Below are 19170 nucleotides of genomic sequence, written 5' to 3' on the forward strand. Positions count from 1 at the left end.
GACACGACTGCAGAGACTTAGCAGCAGCAGCCGCAGCAGAGTCTGTCTCAGAAGTCCTCATCACAAGGAAGGTCACCTGGAGCTATGTACGGTAACTCGCTAACTGGACTTGCTGTGGTGCTCATTTCAAAACACACACCGACACCCAGCCCTGCGCCGTCTTCCTGAAGCTAAAATGCTGCATGTCAATTACGCCCCAGAAAGAAGTCAGGAGCGAGACCAAGAGCGGGGAGGGAGGAAAGCACAGAAAACAGGGTTCTGAAGGGTCAGAGCACGAGTTTAACAAAGCATACATACATGATGTTTCCAAAGATATTTTCTTGGCAGAACTGTTTTCAAAATTACTCTAGGGCCCAAACCCCAGGTGGGCCACCGCAGAGGTAGCACCAGGGGAGGGCAGGCCAGGTGTGTCTGGAGTGATGGCCAAGTCCGGGGCGCCTCTTCCTGGAACCCAGCTCCGCGGTTTCTCCTAGGCCTGTTTCGGCTTCTCTTTCAGATGGTCTTATTTATACGAAAGAGCACACGTAGGGATGTGAATGCAGCCTGTGGGGAGAACAAGCGAGGCCCCATTTCTGACCTTGAGAAATAGGTCAGCCCTCTTCAGACCCCTTCCCTTCTCAGGGCAGAGCCTTCCAGAGCCCCAGCCTCCCTCCATGGATGCCCCCAGCCCGTGAGCCCTCCACACCCCCATCCTCCCTGTCGGCCCCTAGCAGCGCGGCTGGGGCTGCCCCTCAGGCCGCCAGCCGCCCCCATCCGCCCCAGCTCAAGCTGTGGGACTGCTGGGGCTCTTCCCTCCTCTCCACCCTCAGCTCTGAAGGCGGGCTTGGGCTCCCCACCCCCCAGGTGTGCTTGGTCAGAGGCATGACTGGGAATCACTGCCGTCACAGCACAGAAAGCTCAGACGGAAGGGAAGTATGATGAAGAGAAAACACTGAACACAGTCCTGTCCCATGAGCTTTACTATACAGTGTCCAGCTCACTACCCGCGTTATGCCATTTTATGCTAAGAACATCTATCTCCAAACAATCTAACTCAGCGCTACACATAGAGAGACACAAACAAAAGCTGTTTATAATTTTAGTCAAGTGGCTTTCAGGACTTTGCTGGGGGCACAGTGGTTAAGAATCCACCTGCCAAAGCAGAGGACACAGACAGGGTCCCCCCCGTGCCACGGGGCGACTGAGGCCGTGCCCCACACTGAGCCCGCGGGCGCAGCTACTGAATCGCATACCCCGAGAAGCCACCGCTCAGCAGCGAAGACGGGCCCCCACTCGGCCAACTTGAGGAAGGCCGCACAGAAGCAACAAAGACGCAGCACAGCCCAAGGAAATGTCGTTCCTTTTTTTTTTTTTCCAAATTTTTTTTTCCTCATGGTGCCTGCTACTCTTAACATCTTATTGCAAAAAGTCATTTACATCTACCTCTTTTAATATAATGCAGCAACTTCCATGCCTTCACCAGCAAATGCTTCGACCAGCACTGCTAAGTACCCAAGTCGTGATCCCATTTTCTCCTTTTGATCTGAATTTTCAATCACTGGATACACTGTCTATTTTCTTAAAAACCACACCTATACTTAAAATCTTAGGGATATATATTACGTTTATGCGAAGTGGCAGAAAGAGTCCTATTTCTATCCATGAAAGATTAAAACTGTCTGTGGTTTCATCACTTCAACTTGACTATAATTTCTTCAGTGACTAAAGAAACATCTATACAATTACTGCTAATCAGTATTCTGTTTCAGAATCAAACCTTTTAGGCGTCTCCTGGTGTTGGGCTCACGAAATAAAAAGTGCATGTGTGTTCAGCCGTACCCTACTCTTAAGCAACCTCGTGGACTATAGCCCTCCTCCAGGGGTCTCCCCAGCTCAGGGATCAAACCCTCATCTCTTGTGTCTCCCACACTGGCAGGTGGATTCTTCACCACTGCGCCACCTGAGGAGCCCAAGAAATAAAGCAATCAGGTCTTAAAGAAAACACAAACGGCGGTAACTGAGTGTGATCGACGTTGTAAAGAAGAGAGCATCAAGTGCCGCACGGCACAGATGAGAGTGCTGCGTGGGGTCAGTCACCTCCGCTGGGCTGTAAGAACAGTAAGGACGGGAACTGGAGCGGGAATGCACCAGGGAGTGAGATGAACGCGGCCAAGTTACAGAGGGGGAGGAACGAACAGGAGCCAGGCCTCCTGGGGTCAGCCTGTGAGGGATGTCTATACAGGAGACCCAGGCTCCATCCCTGGGCCGGGAAGATCCCCTGGAGGAGGAAATGACAACCCACTCCAGTATTCCTGCCTGGAGAATCCCATGGAAAGAGGAGCCTGGCAGACTGCAGCACGACTTGGCAACTAAACCACGCCACGCACCACACCCGCGGAGCTGGGCGCTGCAGGGCCCCGCTCGGAAACAGAGACGGCCACATGGCGCAACAAAAAGCCAGCTCGGCCCTCAGAAAGAATGGGGGCACTGAATCCAAAGGGCAGCCGGAGTCCTTCAGGCTCTTCAAGAGGAATGCATTGGTGATTAAACTATGCTGGAGAACACACAGAGGGGTAAACGGCCAGCCTGATGAAACAAAGTCAGTGGCTAACTTGTGAACAGCTTTGTCTTTTTAAATCTACACAGTTTAGCTGAGTAAAAACTGAATGGGCAGTATCGTGAAGTGAGGTCTAACTCAGAGGACGGTTAGGGAGGAGGCTCTAATGGGCCAGGGCCTAAACACCAGCTCCCCGAGTTGAGAGCCAAGTGATCTTGGGCTAGCTGCCTGACCATTTTAAGTTTCTCTTTCCTCATCTTTACAATGGGAATAAAAATCATAGTGACGTGTTAGCTGCTATCATCACTAAATTTTAAGCTATTTAAAAAATCTCCACAGCACAGAGTATGAGGCAGAAAGAAGCTGAACTAAGATACGTATGTGAACTCTAAAGTTCCAGGGGACTTCTTCTGGTGGTCCAGGGGCTGAGACCCTGCACTCCCCAATGCAGGAGGCCTAGGGTCCGATTCCTGAACAGGATAGCTAGATCCCATGGGCCACAACTAAAACCAGGCACAGTCAAAAACATAAATATTTTTTTAAAAGAGCTGTCCAGAGTATCATAAATCAGGCTTTCCCAACTGTTCCTTCATTATTTTGTGTAAAGTGAATACCCAGAATACTGGACACATTCATTCATTTTACAGTATAATTACCACAGTTCATTTAAAAGTAAAAAAACTTGAAGCGTTTTTGTATTGATTATTTTGTATTATTGGTGTAGCTTCCCTTCGAGCAAAATACCCATGTTTCATTTGCACTGAAATTGTGTCCCCTTTTAAACATTTTGGATGACATGCATAAATTCTAAGTGTGTAATTTTTTCTATAACGGTAAATAAGTGAAAAACAATTTCCTAGAGGCCTCCTAACTTAGCTGTTCTTAGGTCAGTCGAAAAACATCACGAGGACCATTTCTTCAGTAAGAAAACCTACTCTTCTGTAAGATATTATGTAATTTCTTATCAATGCAACTCCAAACCTCCTGGAATCATTTATTAGGATAGGCTGGAATTATATTTTACAGGTTATTTGTATAACATCAGAATTTCAGTAGCTAAAGTTTCAAACACACACCTGAGAATGATTAGAACACTAATCAATTTATTAGTAATATTACCTGTTTGGCCTACATGTCCCTGTTAGTTCAAGTATTTCCACTTTCATTAACTAAAACGTAGGGCAAACTATCACTCCACCGAAGAGCCTACCAAACCAAGGACACTGCCCACAGCCCCACTGCACAGACGCGGGGCTTCCGGCTGCGGGGAACGAGCCTGGAAGGGCCGCGGGAACTGAGGCGGGCCTGGGAGACCAGCAGGCTGCGCCCAGCCCACCGGGGCCGCACTGCCTGCCAGCCCAGCTCTGTCTGCGGCCCCTCGTCTGCTGGGGAGAGAGGCCAAGGTCCTGAGGCTTCGCCCCAGCAGCCCCGCGCCACCTGCCCTTCAGCTGGAAGCTGGGCAAGCAGGAGAGACCCAACCAAGAAGCCGCTTCTGTCGGCTACGCAGACGCCACAGGGCAGTCACTCTTGCCCACCTGGTGCGTCAGACAGGCAAGCAGAGCGCCGTGACACAGCCCCTCGCGGGTTCAGACACAGACTCTGGGCGGCACATCTCTCACTGTTATGAAATTTCCAGATGTAAGACGTCCAGACACAGCAGGCACGACAGAGCTACCCCATCCAGATACAATAGAAAGCTACATAAAGAAATGCCCGCGAATCTGCTCACAAGGCAAAAAACCCCAAAAAACAACAGGGGTATTTACAAAGAGTAACTCCATAAGCTCTCTTTTTATGAGCTGGAAATTCTGTGTGAGACTAGGCCACTCATCAGAGAAGGCAATGGCACCCCACTCCAGTACTCTCGCCTGGAGAATCCCACGGACCGAGGAGCCTGGTGGGCTGCAGTCCCTGGGGTAGCCAAGAGTCGAACACGACTGAGCGACTCTACTTTCCCTTTTCACCTTCATGCATTGGAGAAGGAAACGGCAACCCACTCCAGTGTTCTTGCCTGGAGAATCCCAGGGACGGGGGAGCCTGGTGGGCTGCCGTCTATGGGGTTGCACAGAGTCGGACACGACTGAAGCAACTTAGCAACAGCAGCAGGCCAATCATGGTGGTATAGACCATTCCTCTACTTAAAACTTTCCAATGGCCTTCTACTGGAATCAATGCAACCTGACGGCTGCCCACCTCACCTCCTGCTCCTCTAGACCCTCACGCACAGTGTCTAGGCTTCTATTTGTTGTCTTTGGACTTAAAAACGTCCTCTCGTGGCTGGCTCCCTGTCATCACTCAGGGCCATCTCTCCCAACTGGCCCTGTCACTCACTACGCCACTACTCTAACTCCTTAGTACTGCTCCCTGAAATTGCTTTTTTGTACACTTTCCTTCCAGTTTTATTGGCAAGTCACAGGCATACAGCACTGTGTAAGTTTAAGGTGTACAGCGTAACGTTCTGCCTTGTGAATACATCACAAGTGATGTTCACAGTAAGTCAGTATCCCTCATCTCATGCTGCACACAAAAGTAAAGAAACAGAAAACCTTTTTTTCTTGTGATGAGAATGGTTTTATACGTTTTTAAACTTGTTCCTCCTCCACATGCACGTAAGCTCCACGAGCACTGTTCCACTGCTCTATCTCGTGTACCTGGCGCAACAGGAAATGTTAGGACGAGCAACTGAGTGTGGTGTGCAGCAGCCTAACACAGCTGTGCTTTACCTCAAAGGGCCACCAGCTGGAGGACGCCGTGGCAGACTCGGAGCAGAGACTTGCAGAGCGCTCCACGGGCCCCAGGGACACAGGCAGGCGGGGGGCACCCGGCGCACCCCAGCTAGGCACTGATAACCGTGCCAGGCCTCAAGACACTTGCAAAACTAGTAGTAAGCTTAAACTTGAACAAACAAAAATTTGTCATCGCAGACAATTCTTCTGATGCAAATCACGTGTATTCAGAGTGTCATACGCTGTAAAAGTCATTCAAGGAACATAATTCACTAACCTGCAGGGCCTGGTGAACATCCGCTGGGGAATGAACCACACTTTCACAGTTCAGCCGACAGCGACTCACAGTCTGGAGACTCACAACCACATCTCTTCCTCACAAGTCCAGCATCACAAACCTTTCCGGTTCAAGTAAACGTGTTCAGAACAAACAGAAACCTTCCCCCAACTGGCTGTTTTATTCTGAAGGGACGGTGGGGAGGGGGGTGCACAGCAAGGACTAAGGAAGCCAGAAATGCCAGAGCAGAGCTATGAGGGTTTCAGCCCGAAAGGAAGTGGCAGACTAAGCCTGCATTGTGTCAGCGAGACTCAAGATGTGACTTAGCCCTTTAAACAACAAGACAGCATTTCTTCTCCTGCACCTCCAGGTCAGCCGACAAGTGTTATCATCGCACTGCACGGGCTGGCCCGAGCTCAGAGAAGCTTCAGAACTGGAGGGGCTTCCTCCCAGGTTCCAAAGTTTAACCTCTGGAAAGCTACGAGAGTTGGACTATAACCTCTAACTGTAGAAAGGTTTCAAGAGGAGCCCTGGAAAAAGACAAACGTAGTACTTGTCACCTGTGAATGCAATGTCACTCATCCCACAGTGAACAGGACACAGAAACAGAGAAGGGGGCATCCAATCCTCCAAGCCCCAGAGTCCCCGTCACAACAACTGACCTGGGTAACTTCTCAGGGCTTCTTTCATAACCACGCATTTTAACTTGCAAGCACTGTAAGACAGTAGTTCCTGCCAGTATGTCAGAATGCAAACAGTTACAGCACACAGCAGTAACAGAAATTCTTATATCCACAGAGCGTCCAGCAGCCATGGCCAGGAAGAACAAAAACCAATTTCAAATTCTGGTTCTAACGAGAACTGCGCCCTAGTGTGTGGTTTATTTTAAGACTGGCCCAGATTATTTGCCAGGCTGCTGGTCAGTTACTGTGTCTGACTCTACCACCCCGTGCTTCCCTGGTGGCTCAGACGTTAATGCGTCTGCCTGCAAGGCGGGAGGCCTCGGTTTGATCCCTGGGTCAGGAAGATCCCCTGGAGAAGGAAATGGCAACCCACTCTAGCATTCTTGCCTGGAGAATCCCCTGGACGGAGGAGTCTGGTAGGCTACAGCCCACGGGGTTGCAAAGAGTGGGACACGACTGAGTGATTTCACTTTCACTTTCTTTCACTATGACCCCACGGACTGCAGGCCAGGCTCCTCTGTCCACGTGATTCTCCAGGGAAGAATACTGGAAGGGGTTGTCATTTCCTTCTCCAGAGAATCTTCCCTGCCCAGCGATCAAGCCCACCATCTCCTGCAATGGCAGGTGAATTCTTTACCACTGAGCCACCTGTGAAGCACTTGGCAATCATGTAATAAATACCCTTTGGATGTGAAAACATCTCAGCGTTCTGAGCCACAAAGCAGCGGCAGTTCTGGGAGCCTGCCAATCAGGCTGAAGAATAAACGTATGCATTCTGAGGACTTTCCTTAAAAGGGTCACTCAGGAAAGGACTGAGGCCAAAGCAGAATTGCATCCTATCAGCAATACAAGGCGCTGCTGCCCTTCTGCCAGTCTCTGCTCACACATTACTATCAGCACATTAAGGCACATTTGCCCAACTGGTTACGCAGGTTGGAGGAAAAGCTCGCTCTCATGTTTATGTGTGTGTGTATATATATATATATATATATATAAAATCCTCCTGGGTGCTTGTTATAAAACAAACGTTTTCTTTCAGAATCTTTGATGGTCACCACTTGAACCATCTTCTTTTCTTTAGGTCAACGTGTTCTAGCAGAGTCAGCTAAGAAATAAAATCTTACAAAGCCAATTCCAGTGACCTTCCTAACACTGACAGACATTTCCATAAAGGAAGAAGGGTTATGAGTGGTGGCAGGAGAAATCTAAGTTACTTGGGGAGCAAAGTGCCACGTAACCAAAACCCTTGTGGTTTCACAGTTACTGTCTTGCTCTGCCAGTACCTAATGCTTCCGTGACGCCAACAAATACTCTGAACGAGCTGAATGTCGTCTCCCAGCCCAGAAAAGTTCTTTATTCTGTCGTCAACTCCCAGACCTTTGCTCTCACTCTTCCAGGAGGTCTAAGCCACTAACTTACCCAAACGACCCCATCTACTGGAGGCCAGGCTCCTCTGCCCATGTGGTTCTCCAGAGAATACTGGAACGGGTTGTCATTTCCTTCTCAGGTTCGACCCAGAGGTGGAACCGAGGCCCCCCCGCCCTGCAGGCGGACGCTTTCCCGTCCGAGCCACCGGGGGAAACACGGGGTCGCAGAGGCAGGCGCAGCTGAGGAGCTGACCGGCAGGCGGGCAAATGACCCGGGCCAGTCTCAGTGAGACACCGCGCCACACCACGCGAGCCGGCACCGGGCCACAAGGCGGAGGCTCCCCACCGTAGAAGTGAAGGCAGGCTCTGCTCTGTGTCATCAGTTTCACCTTACAAATTTGTCAAAATTATCTGAATAAGAGAGATCATAAATAATTTCTCCTCCAAATACTCATTTACTATAATGACCTCTGCTTGTTTTAAAAAGTGAAAATATCAATCATAATCCAAAATTCCACTTTTGAACAAAGTGGAACAATGTCAATAAAATACAGTGTATTTTGGAGTTAGTGCTTTGACTGACAACTTTTGTGAGGTGAGTAAACAGACACCAACCAGATCCCTTAGGACAGCTGTGCAATCCCCCACCCCTGCTCCAACTCGGAATGGGAACCTGGCATCTGTTTCTCTGCATAACTGCTATTTAAACATGGGGCTCTGATGTGAAGAACCAGGTAAGACCAACATTTGCACTGTCTTATATGAAACTATTACCCACGCGCAGCGGAAACTCCAGGTGTCTTACTGCCCGTGGCTTATGGTGTGCAATTTACAAGTATGCGTCTTGAGAATCCACCTCAGAAAACGGGTCAGTTTCAATTATCAAGTTACACAGCCCCAAGAGTGCCTGGGATAATCTGAAACAAATTAATAAAATGGGACTGGAAGATGATTGGAAAGGTGATGCTTGTAAGATCTTTAAGAGTTCCAGGTACATTCAGTGTAAGACAATGTAACAGTCAACCTTAAAAGGCTGAAGAAAAAATCGACTATGATGAATAACTTCCACTGTGTTAAAAGCAAACACAGAAACCCATTTATTCTAGGGTATTCACAAATGTGAAGAGCACAGACCACTGCAAACCAGAGCAGGTAAGAAAGTTTAAGGATGGCAGCGGCAATTCACTGATCTTCCAATTTATCCACTGCCTAGTATTTTCAGACCAAGTCCAGCAGAAGGGATTTATCAAAATACAGCATACGAGCCTCTGCACTGTTTACACGTGGCATCCAGGCCACAGGTGTTAGCCGCAACGATCACAAAGGCCTCGAATCTAGGGAAGCGGGAACTTTTCTGCTGGAGGGAGGGAAAAGGAACCCCCCCCCCAATCCTTCTGAGAATTCACTGAAAATGATAGACCCCTTCCCGAGAGAAATAACATACACAACGTTAAGACCAATTACACTAGTGTAGAAATCTGGCAACACTGAATCACTTCCCTGGATAAACACAATGAAATCTGCTAGTTGGGAAGAGTAACACAAATAAACACCTTTTCCTTCTCGACAGCCAGCCCCTCTGTTGGCTCTGCCTCGTGAAGGTCACCAACAACGAGAAGGCATAAAACCCGACAGACCCCTGCTGGTCTCCGCTTCTCCCACCTCAGCAGCACTGCTTCAGAGCTGATGGCCACGCCACTCAAAACTCTTCCCACTCGCTGCTTCCTGACCCCCGTCTCTTCCTTTTCCTTCTTTCTCTCTGTCTCCTCCTCTGGCTTCTCCTTCAGTCTCCACCACCTCTGTCTAGAAGGTGTCCGAGTCTTCATCCTGACCCTCTTCTCGCGCCTTCCTCTCCAGGTGACCTGGAGGCTTCTGAGAGCCTCCACAAGCTGGCTTCTCCCAAGTGCACACATCTCAACGCTCTGGGTCTCGAGTCCATGCTCCTCCTCAGGAAAAGGAAAGGGAAGTCGCTCAGTCGTGTCCGACTCTTTGTGACCCCTCCATCCATGGGATTTTCCAGGCAGGATACTGGAGTGGGTTGCCATTTCCTTCTCCAGGGGAACCTTCCCGACCCAGGGATCGAAGCCGGGTCTCCCACGTTGCAGGCAGACGCTTTACCATCTGAGCCACCAGGGAAGGTGACTGATGCGCCAAACTACCAAAAAAGCAGCTTAGGCCTGGCCCAGGAGAGCTCTGCACCCCCTGTAATTACAGTATGAATGGACAGTATGCTGCCCAGGTAACAAAACCCAGTGATAACTTACAGTCATGCAAAGTCAACAGGACCCTCCTGACGGAGAGATCACCTTGGCCTCCTGCAAGTTTATCATAAGCTATGTAACGTGGCACAGGGCTTCCCTGGCGGCTTAGTGGTAAAGAGTCCACCCAGAATGCAGGAGACGTGGGTTCGATTCCCTGGTCAGGAAGATCCCCTGGAGAAGCAAATGGCAGCCCACTCCAGTATGCTTGCCTAGAGAATCCCATGGACAGAGGAGCCTGGTGGGCTACAGGCCACAGAGTCACAAGCAGTGGGACATGACTCCGCGATTCAACAACAAAGTGTGGCAGGGCCTCTGCAACAACCCACTGTCACTGGCACATTTCCAGCAAGGAGCTGTCCGCACAGGGCGGCTCCCGGATAGCAGCTCTCCAGCGAGGAGCCCTGCCGAGAGCCTCGCCTCTGCAGGAGGAGGTTTCCCCAGGGGCTGCTGCTTCACCTCACTGCACGGGAGGGGAAGAGCAAGCACGGGCTCACCGCGCAGCCCCGCCTCACTCGCTGGTGCTGGAGGCTCTGTCAGATGCCTCCGGCGGTGCCAGCAACTGCACGCACCCCACTCTGGAAAGGCTCTGGGCACAGGGAGCCCCTCGGGGAAGCCCAATTTACTCAGCACCCCTAAACCCATGCTCACTTCTTGGCAAACAGTAATCTTTTGAAGTCAAAACCCATGAACAAAGGTACTGGCGTTTTCTGCATACATCTTCCCACACAAGCCACAGCACTGGCTTTCGTACCCCCCCGAGTTCCTCTGTGACGCCGGGAAGGTGAAAATTGCCAAGACAGACGGGAAAGACTGCCAGCAATGGACAGCTGTAAACTGCAACGGCCGTCTCTCCAGCTCTTTCCAGGACTTTCTGAAGAGGGTAATGAGGGCGTCCCATTGAACCATCAGACTCAAGCTGGGGTTCTGTGTTTGTATTTAATTTAACAAACGTGTATTGTTGTTTACTCTCTCTTGGACAATGTAGGGATGCAAAGACGTCATCCCTGCTCTCAAGGAACTTCAAGTCTCCCAGGAAAGAACGGAAAAGCACGGGGCAGGTGCTGCCTCTCCAGCAGCTGGAGTGCTCCCGGAGGGCCACGAAGGCATCAGTGCTCTAGACACGGCCCCTCCACCATCAGGTTCGGGCCAGCAGCCTTCCAAAACACACGCTTTTCCCCTTCCCATCTCCCAGGTGGCGCTAGTGGCAAAGAGCCCGCCTGCCCGAGCAGGTGACAGGAGACACAGGGGTTTGGTCCCTGGGCCCAGAGGAGCCCCTGGAGCGGGCACGGCTACCCACTCCCGTGTCAGTGCCTGGAGAAGCCCATGGACAGGAAGGCCTGGCAGGGGACAGTCCACGGGGCTCAAAGAGTTGGGCGCGACGGCAGTGGCTTAGCGCTCACTTTCCCATCTCAGGTCTGACCCTACTGTCTTCCCTACAAACTGTGTTCAAAAAACCCTGCCGCTCCCTCTCCTGCCTTCTCACGCTTTTCCTCTCCGTCTACAGAGCGCGCGCTGATGCTTCAAGGCCACAGGAGAAACTTCCCTGCCCTCCCCTACGGCTCAGAGCTCTCCCCTACTTGGCCGGGGCCTCACCGCTCCCCTATCCCTCAGAGTGCAAATCTCAACTCTCCTCCGCCCCGGGCAATTGGGCGGATCTCATCACCCACCTTCACATCTACGGGAGACACCCACTGCCAGCCCCAGCCTTGGCACTCCGCCAGCCCACCTCAAACTCAATGCACAGAACCCCCCACACAGGTGTCCCAACGCCCACAGCTCACTTCCAAATGGTTCTGCAAAATAGAGATGAGACAGAGGCAAAGCACAGGTAAAGTTTTAACAGCTGATATATGCGGGTGAACGCTGGTGCTCCCTGTAATATTCTTTCAACTCTTCTGTAGTTTGAAAGTTTCCAGATTTAAAAAGTTGGGGGAAAAGAATATGTGGGATCAGAATAAAAACAGGAATCGTGGTTGCTGTTCTCTGGGCAGTTTGTAAGTCTAGCTTGCCTCATCTCAATAGGTGAGGCAGATCTGAGAGCTCGATGGCTGATAATAACAAGCCCAAGTGTACCATCAGCATGCAAGTCCTGACTGACGCCTGTCAGGGAGCAGCAGGGCGCTCAGCGCTGTGAGTACAGGGTCCACAAGCACTCACCCCGGGAGCGGGAGCCATCTCCCGGCCTCCCCAGCCTGTGCTCAGGGCACCACCGTCCTGCCCGGACCCCTGGGCCCTCTCAAGCCGCCCACACCTCAGGGGCCAAGGTCTGTGCTTCCAGTAGTCTCCACTGCTCTCCCCATCCCAGGCCCACCTGCCCACCTGGACTCTGCGGCAGGAGTCCCCCGCAGCCCTTGCTTCTCTGTCTGCTCAGCTCTACCTGGAGCATACCTCTGGTGAGTCACACCGAGGCCTCCGGGTGGCCCTGGGGAGCACACGTTTCGTCGCTGCTTCTCCCACCCCTTCTCACGGCCTCGTCTGTCGTTCGTAGCTGTCAGGTTACGTCCAACTCTTTGCAACCCTGGGGACCACAGCCCACCAGGCTCCTCTGCCCACGGGCTCTCCCAGGCAAGAACACTGGAGCGGGTTGCCATTTCTCCTCCAGGGGATCTTCCCCACCCAGGGACGGAACCCACGGCTCCTGCTCGTCGGGAAGGTTCTTCACCACTGAGCCCCCCGGGAAGCCCCTGGCCACACGCTGGCTCCCTGGCGCCCAGCAGCGCCCTGGCTGCTTTCCTCTGTGACCCCATGGCCTGCACAGGCACCCCTTCTCCCCCAACAGGCTCCCTCACACTCCCCACTCACTTCGGCTCTCCTGCGCCGCCCGACACAAACTCTCACGCCAGGAAATACCGCACTCCTCTGAACCTTTAAAATAATGTCACATGCACTTACTACTTTGCAAGTACTACTGATACCTCCAAGCACAATCCAGAATCTGTATGTGTATCTCTTACCAAAATTCCTCAACAACGAAGTCCCTGAAGGCAGTGACTTTTCACATGTGACAGGCACTCAAGGTTTATGACAGGAACCTAACATTCCTTTACACAAATCCAAAAAAACCGTAGTGTTGCCTCCTAAACCACAAACAGTTTTCCCTTAAGGTGCCAACGACATTTTAACAGCAGTATAGTCTTTTTCTTTTTCCCTCTTTTAGTGTGGTAAAATCTCTAATACAAAATTTGCCATTTTAAACCCCCTGAAAGTGTAAAATTCAGTACCATTAATTACAATGACAACATTGTGCAACTATCACCACTATCTGTTGGCAAAATTTTCATCACCCCAAACAGAAACTGCCCGTTAAGAAATAACTACCTATTCTCCCTTCCTCCTGCCCCTGGGAACCCTCCAATCTGCCTGTTCTAATTATTTCATCATGTAATTGGAATCACATAATAATGTTTGTCCTTCTGTCTAGCTTATTTTCCAGCTCATTCATGGTGTACAGCATCAGAACTTCATTCCACAGGGCTTCCTTGGCAGTCCAGTGGCTGACTCTCGCTTCCACTGCGGGGGGTGAGGGTTCGATCACCCCTCACTCCCCCGGGAGAACTAAGATCCCACGTGCTGTGCAGTGCAGTGGCGGGTGGGGACAGCTTTTCGGGGTCGAAAAATGCTCCATTATACGGATAAGCCACATTCTATGTATCCACTCATCTGCTGATGGACACCTGGTTATGTGCACGTTTTGACTACTATGAGCAGCTATGAACACTGACTCAATGCCCACTCCCTGCTTTCAATCCTTTTGGGACAACACTCAGGAGTAGCATTGCTGGCTCACACAGGAATTCTTTTCCGCTTTATGGGGAACAGCAGCAGCGTAGTTTCACAATTTACACATGTGGTCTTCTGGGAAGCACAACACCCACAAGAGTTCATACCCATTTAGGAGACAATTCACTTCTAGACACGTAACAGATAAATGAACGATATGTACAAGGAAGGCTATTTTTCAGCAGGCAAGGTGAGACAGGGTTTTGGTACAGGAAGATTTCTGTTGAACCTGTTTCTTAAACCCAAGCAAGCACACACAACATGCTTGGGCGAAATGACCGGCCTTTACTACTGTAAGAAGAGGGTCATCTCTTTTCAGTCCAAGGTTAGCAGCCCGGGATTTCTAAACTGACATCTCACTATTATTACCACCAATGCCAGGAGATTTTACAAAACCAACAGAATACAAACAAGTAAAGTCACAGACACCATCAGTGCTGACCCAGAGCACCTCTGTTAAGGGCAAGGGCAGAGGAGACCACCAGGAGGATCTTCCACTCTTTACTCCACAACTTCTGCCTCTCAGTCTCTCAAAAACACTCATTCTTACAATCAGGTAACAGCCTAAAACTGTACTTAGAATACAAGCAACAAAACACAACGTGAGGAAAAAAGATGAGCTAGTAAAGGGAGCTCAGTGGGCAGCTCCAATAGCATCCACGCCGAGTGCAATCAGGAAGCCCTCAACCTCACGTGGACTGTAACACCCCTGAGGCAGGCCGGCCAGGGGCCCAGCCCTTTCAGTGACCGAGGAAAAGAGGGCTGAGAAAACTGCTTTACGTGTAACGCTCCTGACATTAGCCTTTGTATCATATTAAAAAAAGGGTAAGTGTAGCTGTAAAACTTTAAAACCACTGTATCTGATTTCATTCTAGGTCTCCCCCCAAAATAAAAAAGCACTGACTTAGTTGGGTTTATATTATTTAGAAAACAGAAAAATAATGCTCAAAATGTAATAAAGTCATCTCATGTAAAAGGAAATTATATTTTTATTATTCTCACCCATGCCTGAAATGTTTAATGACTTCTCTAAGACACTTTGTCCTAGATAGCACCCTGCCTCAAATCTTAATTTTTAGGTTTTGAGGCACTAAATGAGTATTTACTCAAAATTCTGATATATCTAATAAGAGAAATCTGAAGTTTAAAGGACTTGCGCAAAATGTGTCATTTATTATATGCAGACATACAGGCTACAGACATTTATGATACAGGTTAGTTATGTAGCTATAACTAGTCAGTTTAGCAAAGCTTGAGCCTCAGGCTGTAAATAACAGCTACAAAACTGACTCTGGGGGCCCAGAGTTCACCAGCTATCTAAAAGGCATCATTTTACAATCCAATGCTTTAGGAAATCATTACAGTAGTTAAGACAGCATTCTTCTCCTAAATGAGTGAGCGCCAAAATGCAGGGGCAAAAGCCCAACCAAAAGCACAGTGCACGAACTGGGAGACGAGTTATGATCATATTTGTATGTACAGACGTACTTGTTCAGAGATACCAAGGAATTTTATTTAAATGGCAATACACGGTAAATTTTTAAATACAGTTTAAAATACTTTTGAGGTCACTGAATGTATTAAAGAAGAGAACAAAAAAGCTGGCTTAAAACTCAACACTCAAAAAACTAAGATCGTGGCATCCCATCCCATCACTTCATGGCAAAAGATGGTGAAAAAGTGGCAACAGTGACATTTTATTTTCTCGGGCTCCAAAACCACTGCCGACGGTTACTGCGGCCATGAAACTAGAAAACGCTTGCTCCTTGGAAGAAAAACTGTAACACATCTAGACAGCATTTTAAAAACTAAGACAGAGGTCCATCTAGTCAATGCTATCTATGGTTCTCCCAGTAGTCACATACAGATGTGAGAACTAAGCCATAAAGAAGGCTGAGCGCTAAAGAATTGATGCCTTCCAACTGTGGTGCAAGAGAAGACTCTTGAGAGTCCCTTGGACAGCAAGGAGATCAAACCAGTCAATCCTAAAGGAAATCAACCCCGAATGTTCACTGGAAAGACTGATGCTGAAGCTCCAATACTTTGGCCACCAAATGCAAAAAGCTGACTCACTGGAAAAGACCCTGGTGGTGGGAATGATTGAGGGCAGGAGGAGGTGGTGACAGGATGAGATGGTTGGATGGCATCACCGACTCCATGGACATGAATGTGAACAAACTCAGGAAAATAGGGAAGGACAGAGAAGCTGGGGTGCCGCAGTCCACGGGGTTGCATAGGAGCACACAAATGAACACCACCAATCGAATATATCCCTCATTCTGTTCTTCAAAAAAACATCTACTCAACATAAAACGCTGAGGGTTTAACTTGATGTGCTCAGACATAACTTTGTTAGAAACTGCATTTCACACAGGTTTGGAAGCTCAATAAGTTCACATATATTTGCCAAGTGCTAAAAGTACTCAACACATCCAGCGCACCTTCAGGAGAAGCAATTCTCCCACTGATTTGCAATAATCAATGGTTGACTGAAAGGTTACTATGTGCCAACTACTATACTTTAATAAAGTAATGTAGCTAATTTTAAAGCCACACACTCAATAGTGTCTGAAGAAAAGAAGTTCTACAAAAGCTTAGTACACATTAATTGAAAGCTAATTATTTAACTCACTCAAAATGCAGTTTACAATTGTCAAAATTAAAAATTTGTAAGAATCAAGCTATCAAGTTTTCATGCTGAGTAACATTAAGAAAATTATAAAGAAATAAACATCCATACATTCACTGTATCACTTAATGCACACATTTTAATTGGAAGCTAGCTTCCCTGGTTGGAGAAGGCAATGGCACCCCACTCCAGTACTCTTGCCTGGAAAATCCCATGGACAGAGGAGCCTGGTAGGCTGCGGTCCATGGGGTCCCAAAGAGTCAGACACGACTGGGCGACTTCTCTTTCACTTTCCACTTTCATGCATTGGAGAAGGAAATGGCAACCCACTCCAGTGTTCTTGCCTGGAGAATCCCAGGGACGGGGGAGCCTGGTGGACTGCCGTCTATGGAGTCACACAGAGTCGGACACGACTGAAGCGACTTAGCAGCAGCAGCAGCTTCCCTGGTGGCTCTGAAGGTAAAGAATCTGCCTGCAATGTTGAAGACCTGGTTTGGATCCCTGGGTGGGGAAGATCCCCTGGAGAAGGGAAAGGCTACCCACTCCCGTATTCTCGCCTGGAGAATCTCATGGAAAGAGGAGCCTGGTGAGCTACAGTCCATGGGATCACAACGAGTTGAACACGAACTTGAAAAAGTAGCTTCAAATAATCCATTTCCATCTCAAATAACAATGTACATTAAAATAGTAAATGATTCAACCCTATAAGGTACCAACACAAAACCTAAAACCAAACTCGTTTACGTCAGCTGACTATTGGGGTGTTGTATAACATTCTGCCAGTAACACTAGGAAGCCAACCAAAAGCAGAAGTCACAGCCCAGGTACCTAGACAGCCCTACGAGAAGCATCTCCAGAAGAATACAGCAGTCTTTACTTTTGGAAGACAACAGAAGACACATTTCCCTCCCCAAATAAAAATGTCGTGTGTTTTCTCTGAGACTGAAATTTTTTCAAAATGTTTTAAGTATGTTAAAGCTGGTTTCCCCACCACCCACAACTCAACATCCATCCAGTTTGGTGCTTTCCCTGGCGCCCAAGTGATTAATGGTCAGAGGTTTCACCTTGAAGGGTCTTTAGGAAGGTTTTCCAAGAATAAGAAGTTCTACATGTTGAGAAACACAAATCTCTCGCACGGGAACTCAGCTAAAATGGTTGGAAACTAAAGTGTACTGAGAACTGGTTTTTTAAAGAAAATGATTAATCCCATGAAAACCTTCAAATTGTTTACAATTTTGAACTATAAATTTAAGAAAGCAGTTTATGCCTTGATAAACATTATTAGTTTTGAAACCATGCTTTAAAAGCTTGGTACCTAGACCAGCTAAAGCTGTCTGAAGCCACAAGACACGCATGGAAGAGATGTGATGTCAGATATGTCAGTGATCAGGATAGGGAGCAGACGTACCTTGGGGAAAGCCCACGGGTTCAATACAGCCAACCAAGGGAGCCACAGGCCTCAAGCCCAACGAGGCTGCCACCAAGGTGAAAGAGGAAAATATCCCAGGCCTGAGTCTGGCCCATTTCTCAACTGTGCAGAAAGACAGTCCGAAAAGATTCTTAAAAGCCAAGAGAGAAATCCTCCAGAACGATTAACTGGCTACAAACTAGTTTAAGGGCACTTCAAACTCAGAAAACAGGACAAGATTTTACCAAGCAACACCCCACACTTGACCGACTCGTTACGGAAACGGCAGTATTAAAGCTTTCCCCACAATCTATTAACCATAGCTTAGAAAGTTCAGTGTTCATAAGCAAAATATTCCCTTTAGTTTTTCACCCTGAATATTTCCACAGGCGCATTTTAAATTCTGTGTTTATCACCACTGTTACCTGCTAATAACAACTTCTTCCTATACTATGTAAGTTTAGTATACGTCTAAAACACCACATCCTATTCCAATTATCAATCCTGAGAACTGGAATACTTAATCTCTCAAATGGCGCTATTGTAGTACCTAAGTCCTTCGTCGCAGAAGGCGGTGGCACCCCACTCCAGGACCCTTGCCTGGAAAAACCCCACGGACAGAGGAGCCTGGTGGGCTGCAGTCCCTGGGGTCGCCGAGGGTCGGGCACCACTGAGCGACTTCTTTCACGCAATGGAGAAGGCAATGGCAACCCACCCCAGAGTTCTTGCCTGGAGGATCCCAGGGACGGGGCAGCCTGCTGGGCTGCCGTCTATGGGGTCGCACAGAGTCGGACACGACTGAAGCGACTGAGCAGCAGCAGCAAGGCCTTCGTCACTTGACGCTGATTTAGTAAAATCATCCCGTCTTCCACCTTGACCCAGCCAAAGCCAAGTGGTCATTTTAAATCAAGTCATCACCAAATCCTTCAAAAGCGTGTATCAAATTGTTCTGAAACTGAAACACGCATTATATACACATAGTTCGAGTAACGCAATTTTGAGAAAAAACATCTCTACGGAAGAGTTAAAATCTATAAAGTAAAGTAAAAACCTCTTTATCAAAGCCACAAACTACATCCTGAGTCGCTCAGCCCAACGTAACTTGTCAAGATGCAGCGATACGGCCCCATTAGCTTGAGGAACAAAGCCGGCAGCTTTCCGAACCGAAACGTCCCTGAGCGTCCAGGTCTCACAGCCCCTCGGGCGCCGCGAGGGGGTCCCCTCGCCCGACCCGGCGCAGACTCGGCCGCGGCCCAGGCCGGACGCCGGCGGGAGCTCGGGGGCGGCGGCCCCGCAGTCGCCGGCCAAGGGACAAAAGCAGAAGTTCGCAGCCAGGAGCGGAGCCCTGCAGCTCCGAGCGGGGGGCCAGGGGAGAGGCGCTCACCTGCAGTTGGGCGGAGGGTCGAGAGTGATGTCCGCCAGCTCCTTCTGAATCCTGGATCGGGAGGCGAGGGGAGAGAGAGACAGCGCGTCAGGGCGGCCGCGCGCACGGCTCACGCCCCC

At 49.2% G+C, this 19170-nt stretch overlaps 1 protein-coding gene across 1 annotated transcript in view; it reads right to left on the reverse strand.

The window, feature by feature from the left end:
• The window catches only part of UBE2E1 (ubiquitin conjugating enzyme E2 E1), a gene marked incomplete at its 5' end in the record, with an annotated part of 61551 nt that extends 42381 nt beyond the window's left edge, over positions 1–19170 (reverse strand). The window contains one exon of the mRNA XM_040243020.1: positions 19052–19170. Within this exon, the coding sequence (XP_040098954.1) occupies positions 19052–19170 (119 nt within the window). The remainder of the gene's footprint in view (positions 1–19051) is intronic.

Source organism: Oryx dammah, unplaced genomic scaffold, assembly GCF_014754425.2.
Source record: "Oryx dammah isolate SB20612 unplaced genomic scaffold, SCBI_Odam_1.1 HiC_scaffold_7, whole genome shotgun sequence".
NCBI lineage: Eukaryota > Metazoa > Chordata > Mammalia > Artiodactyla > Bovidae > Oryx > Oryx dammah.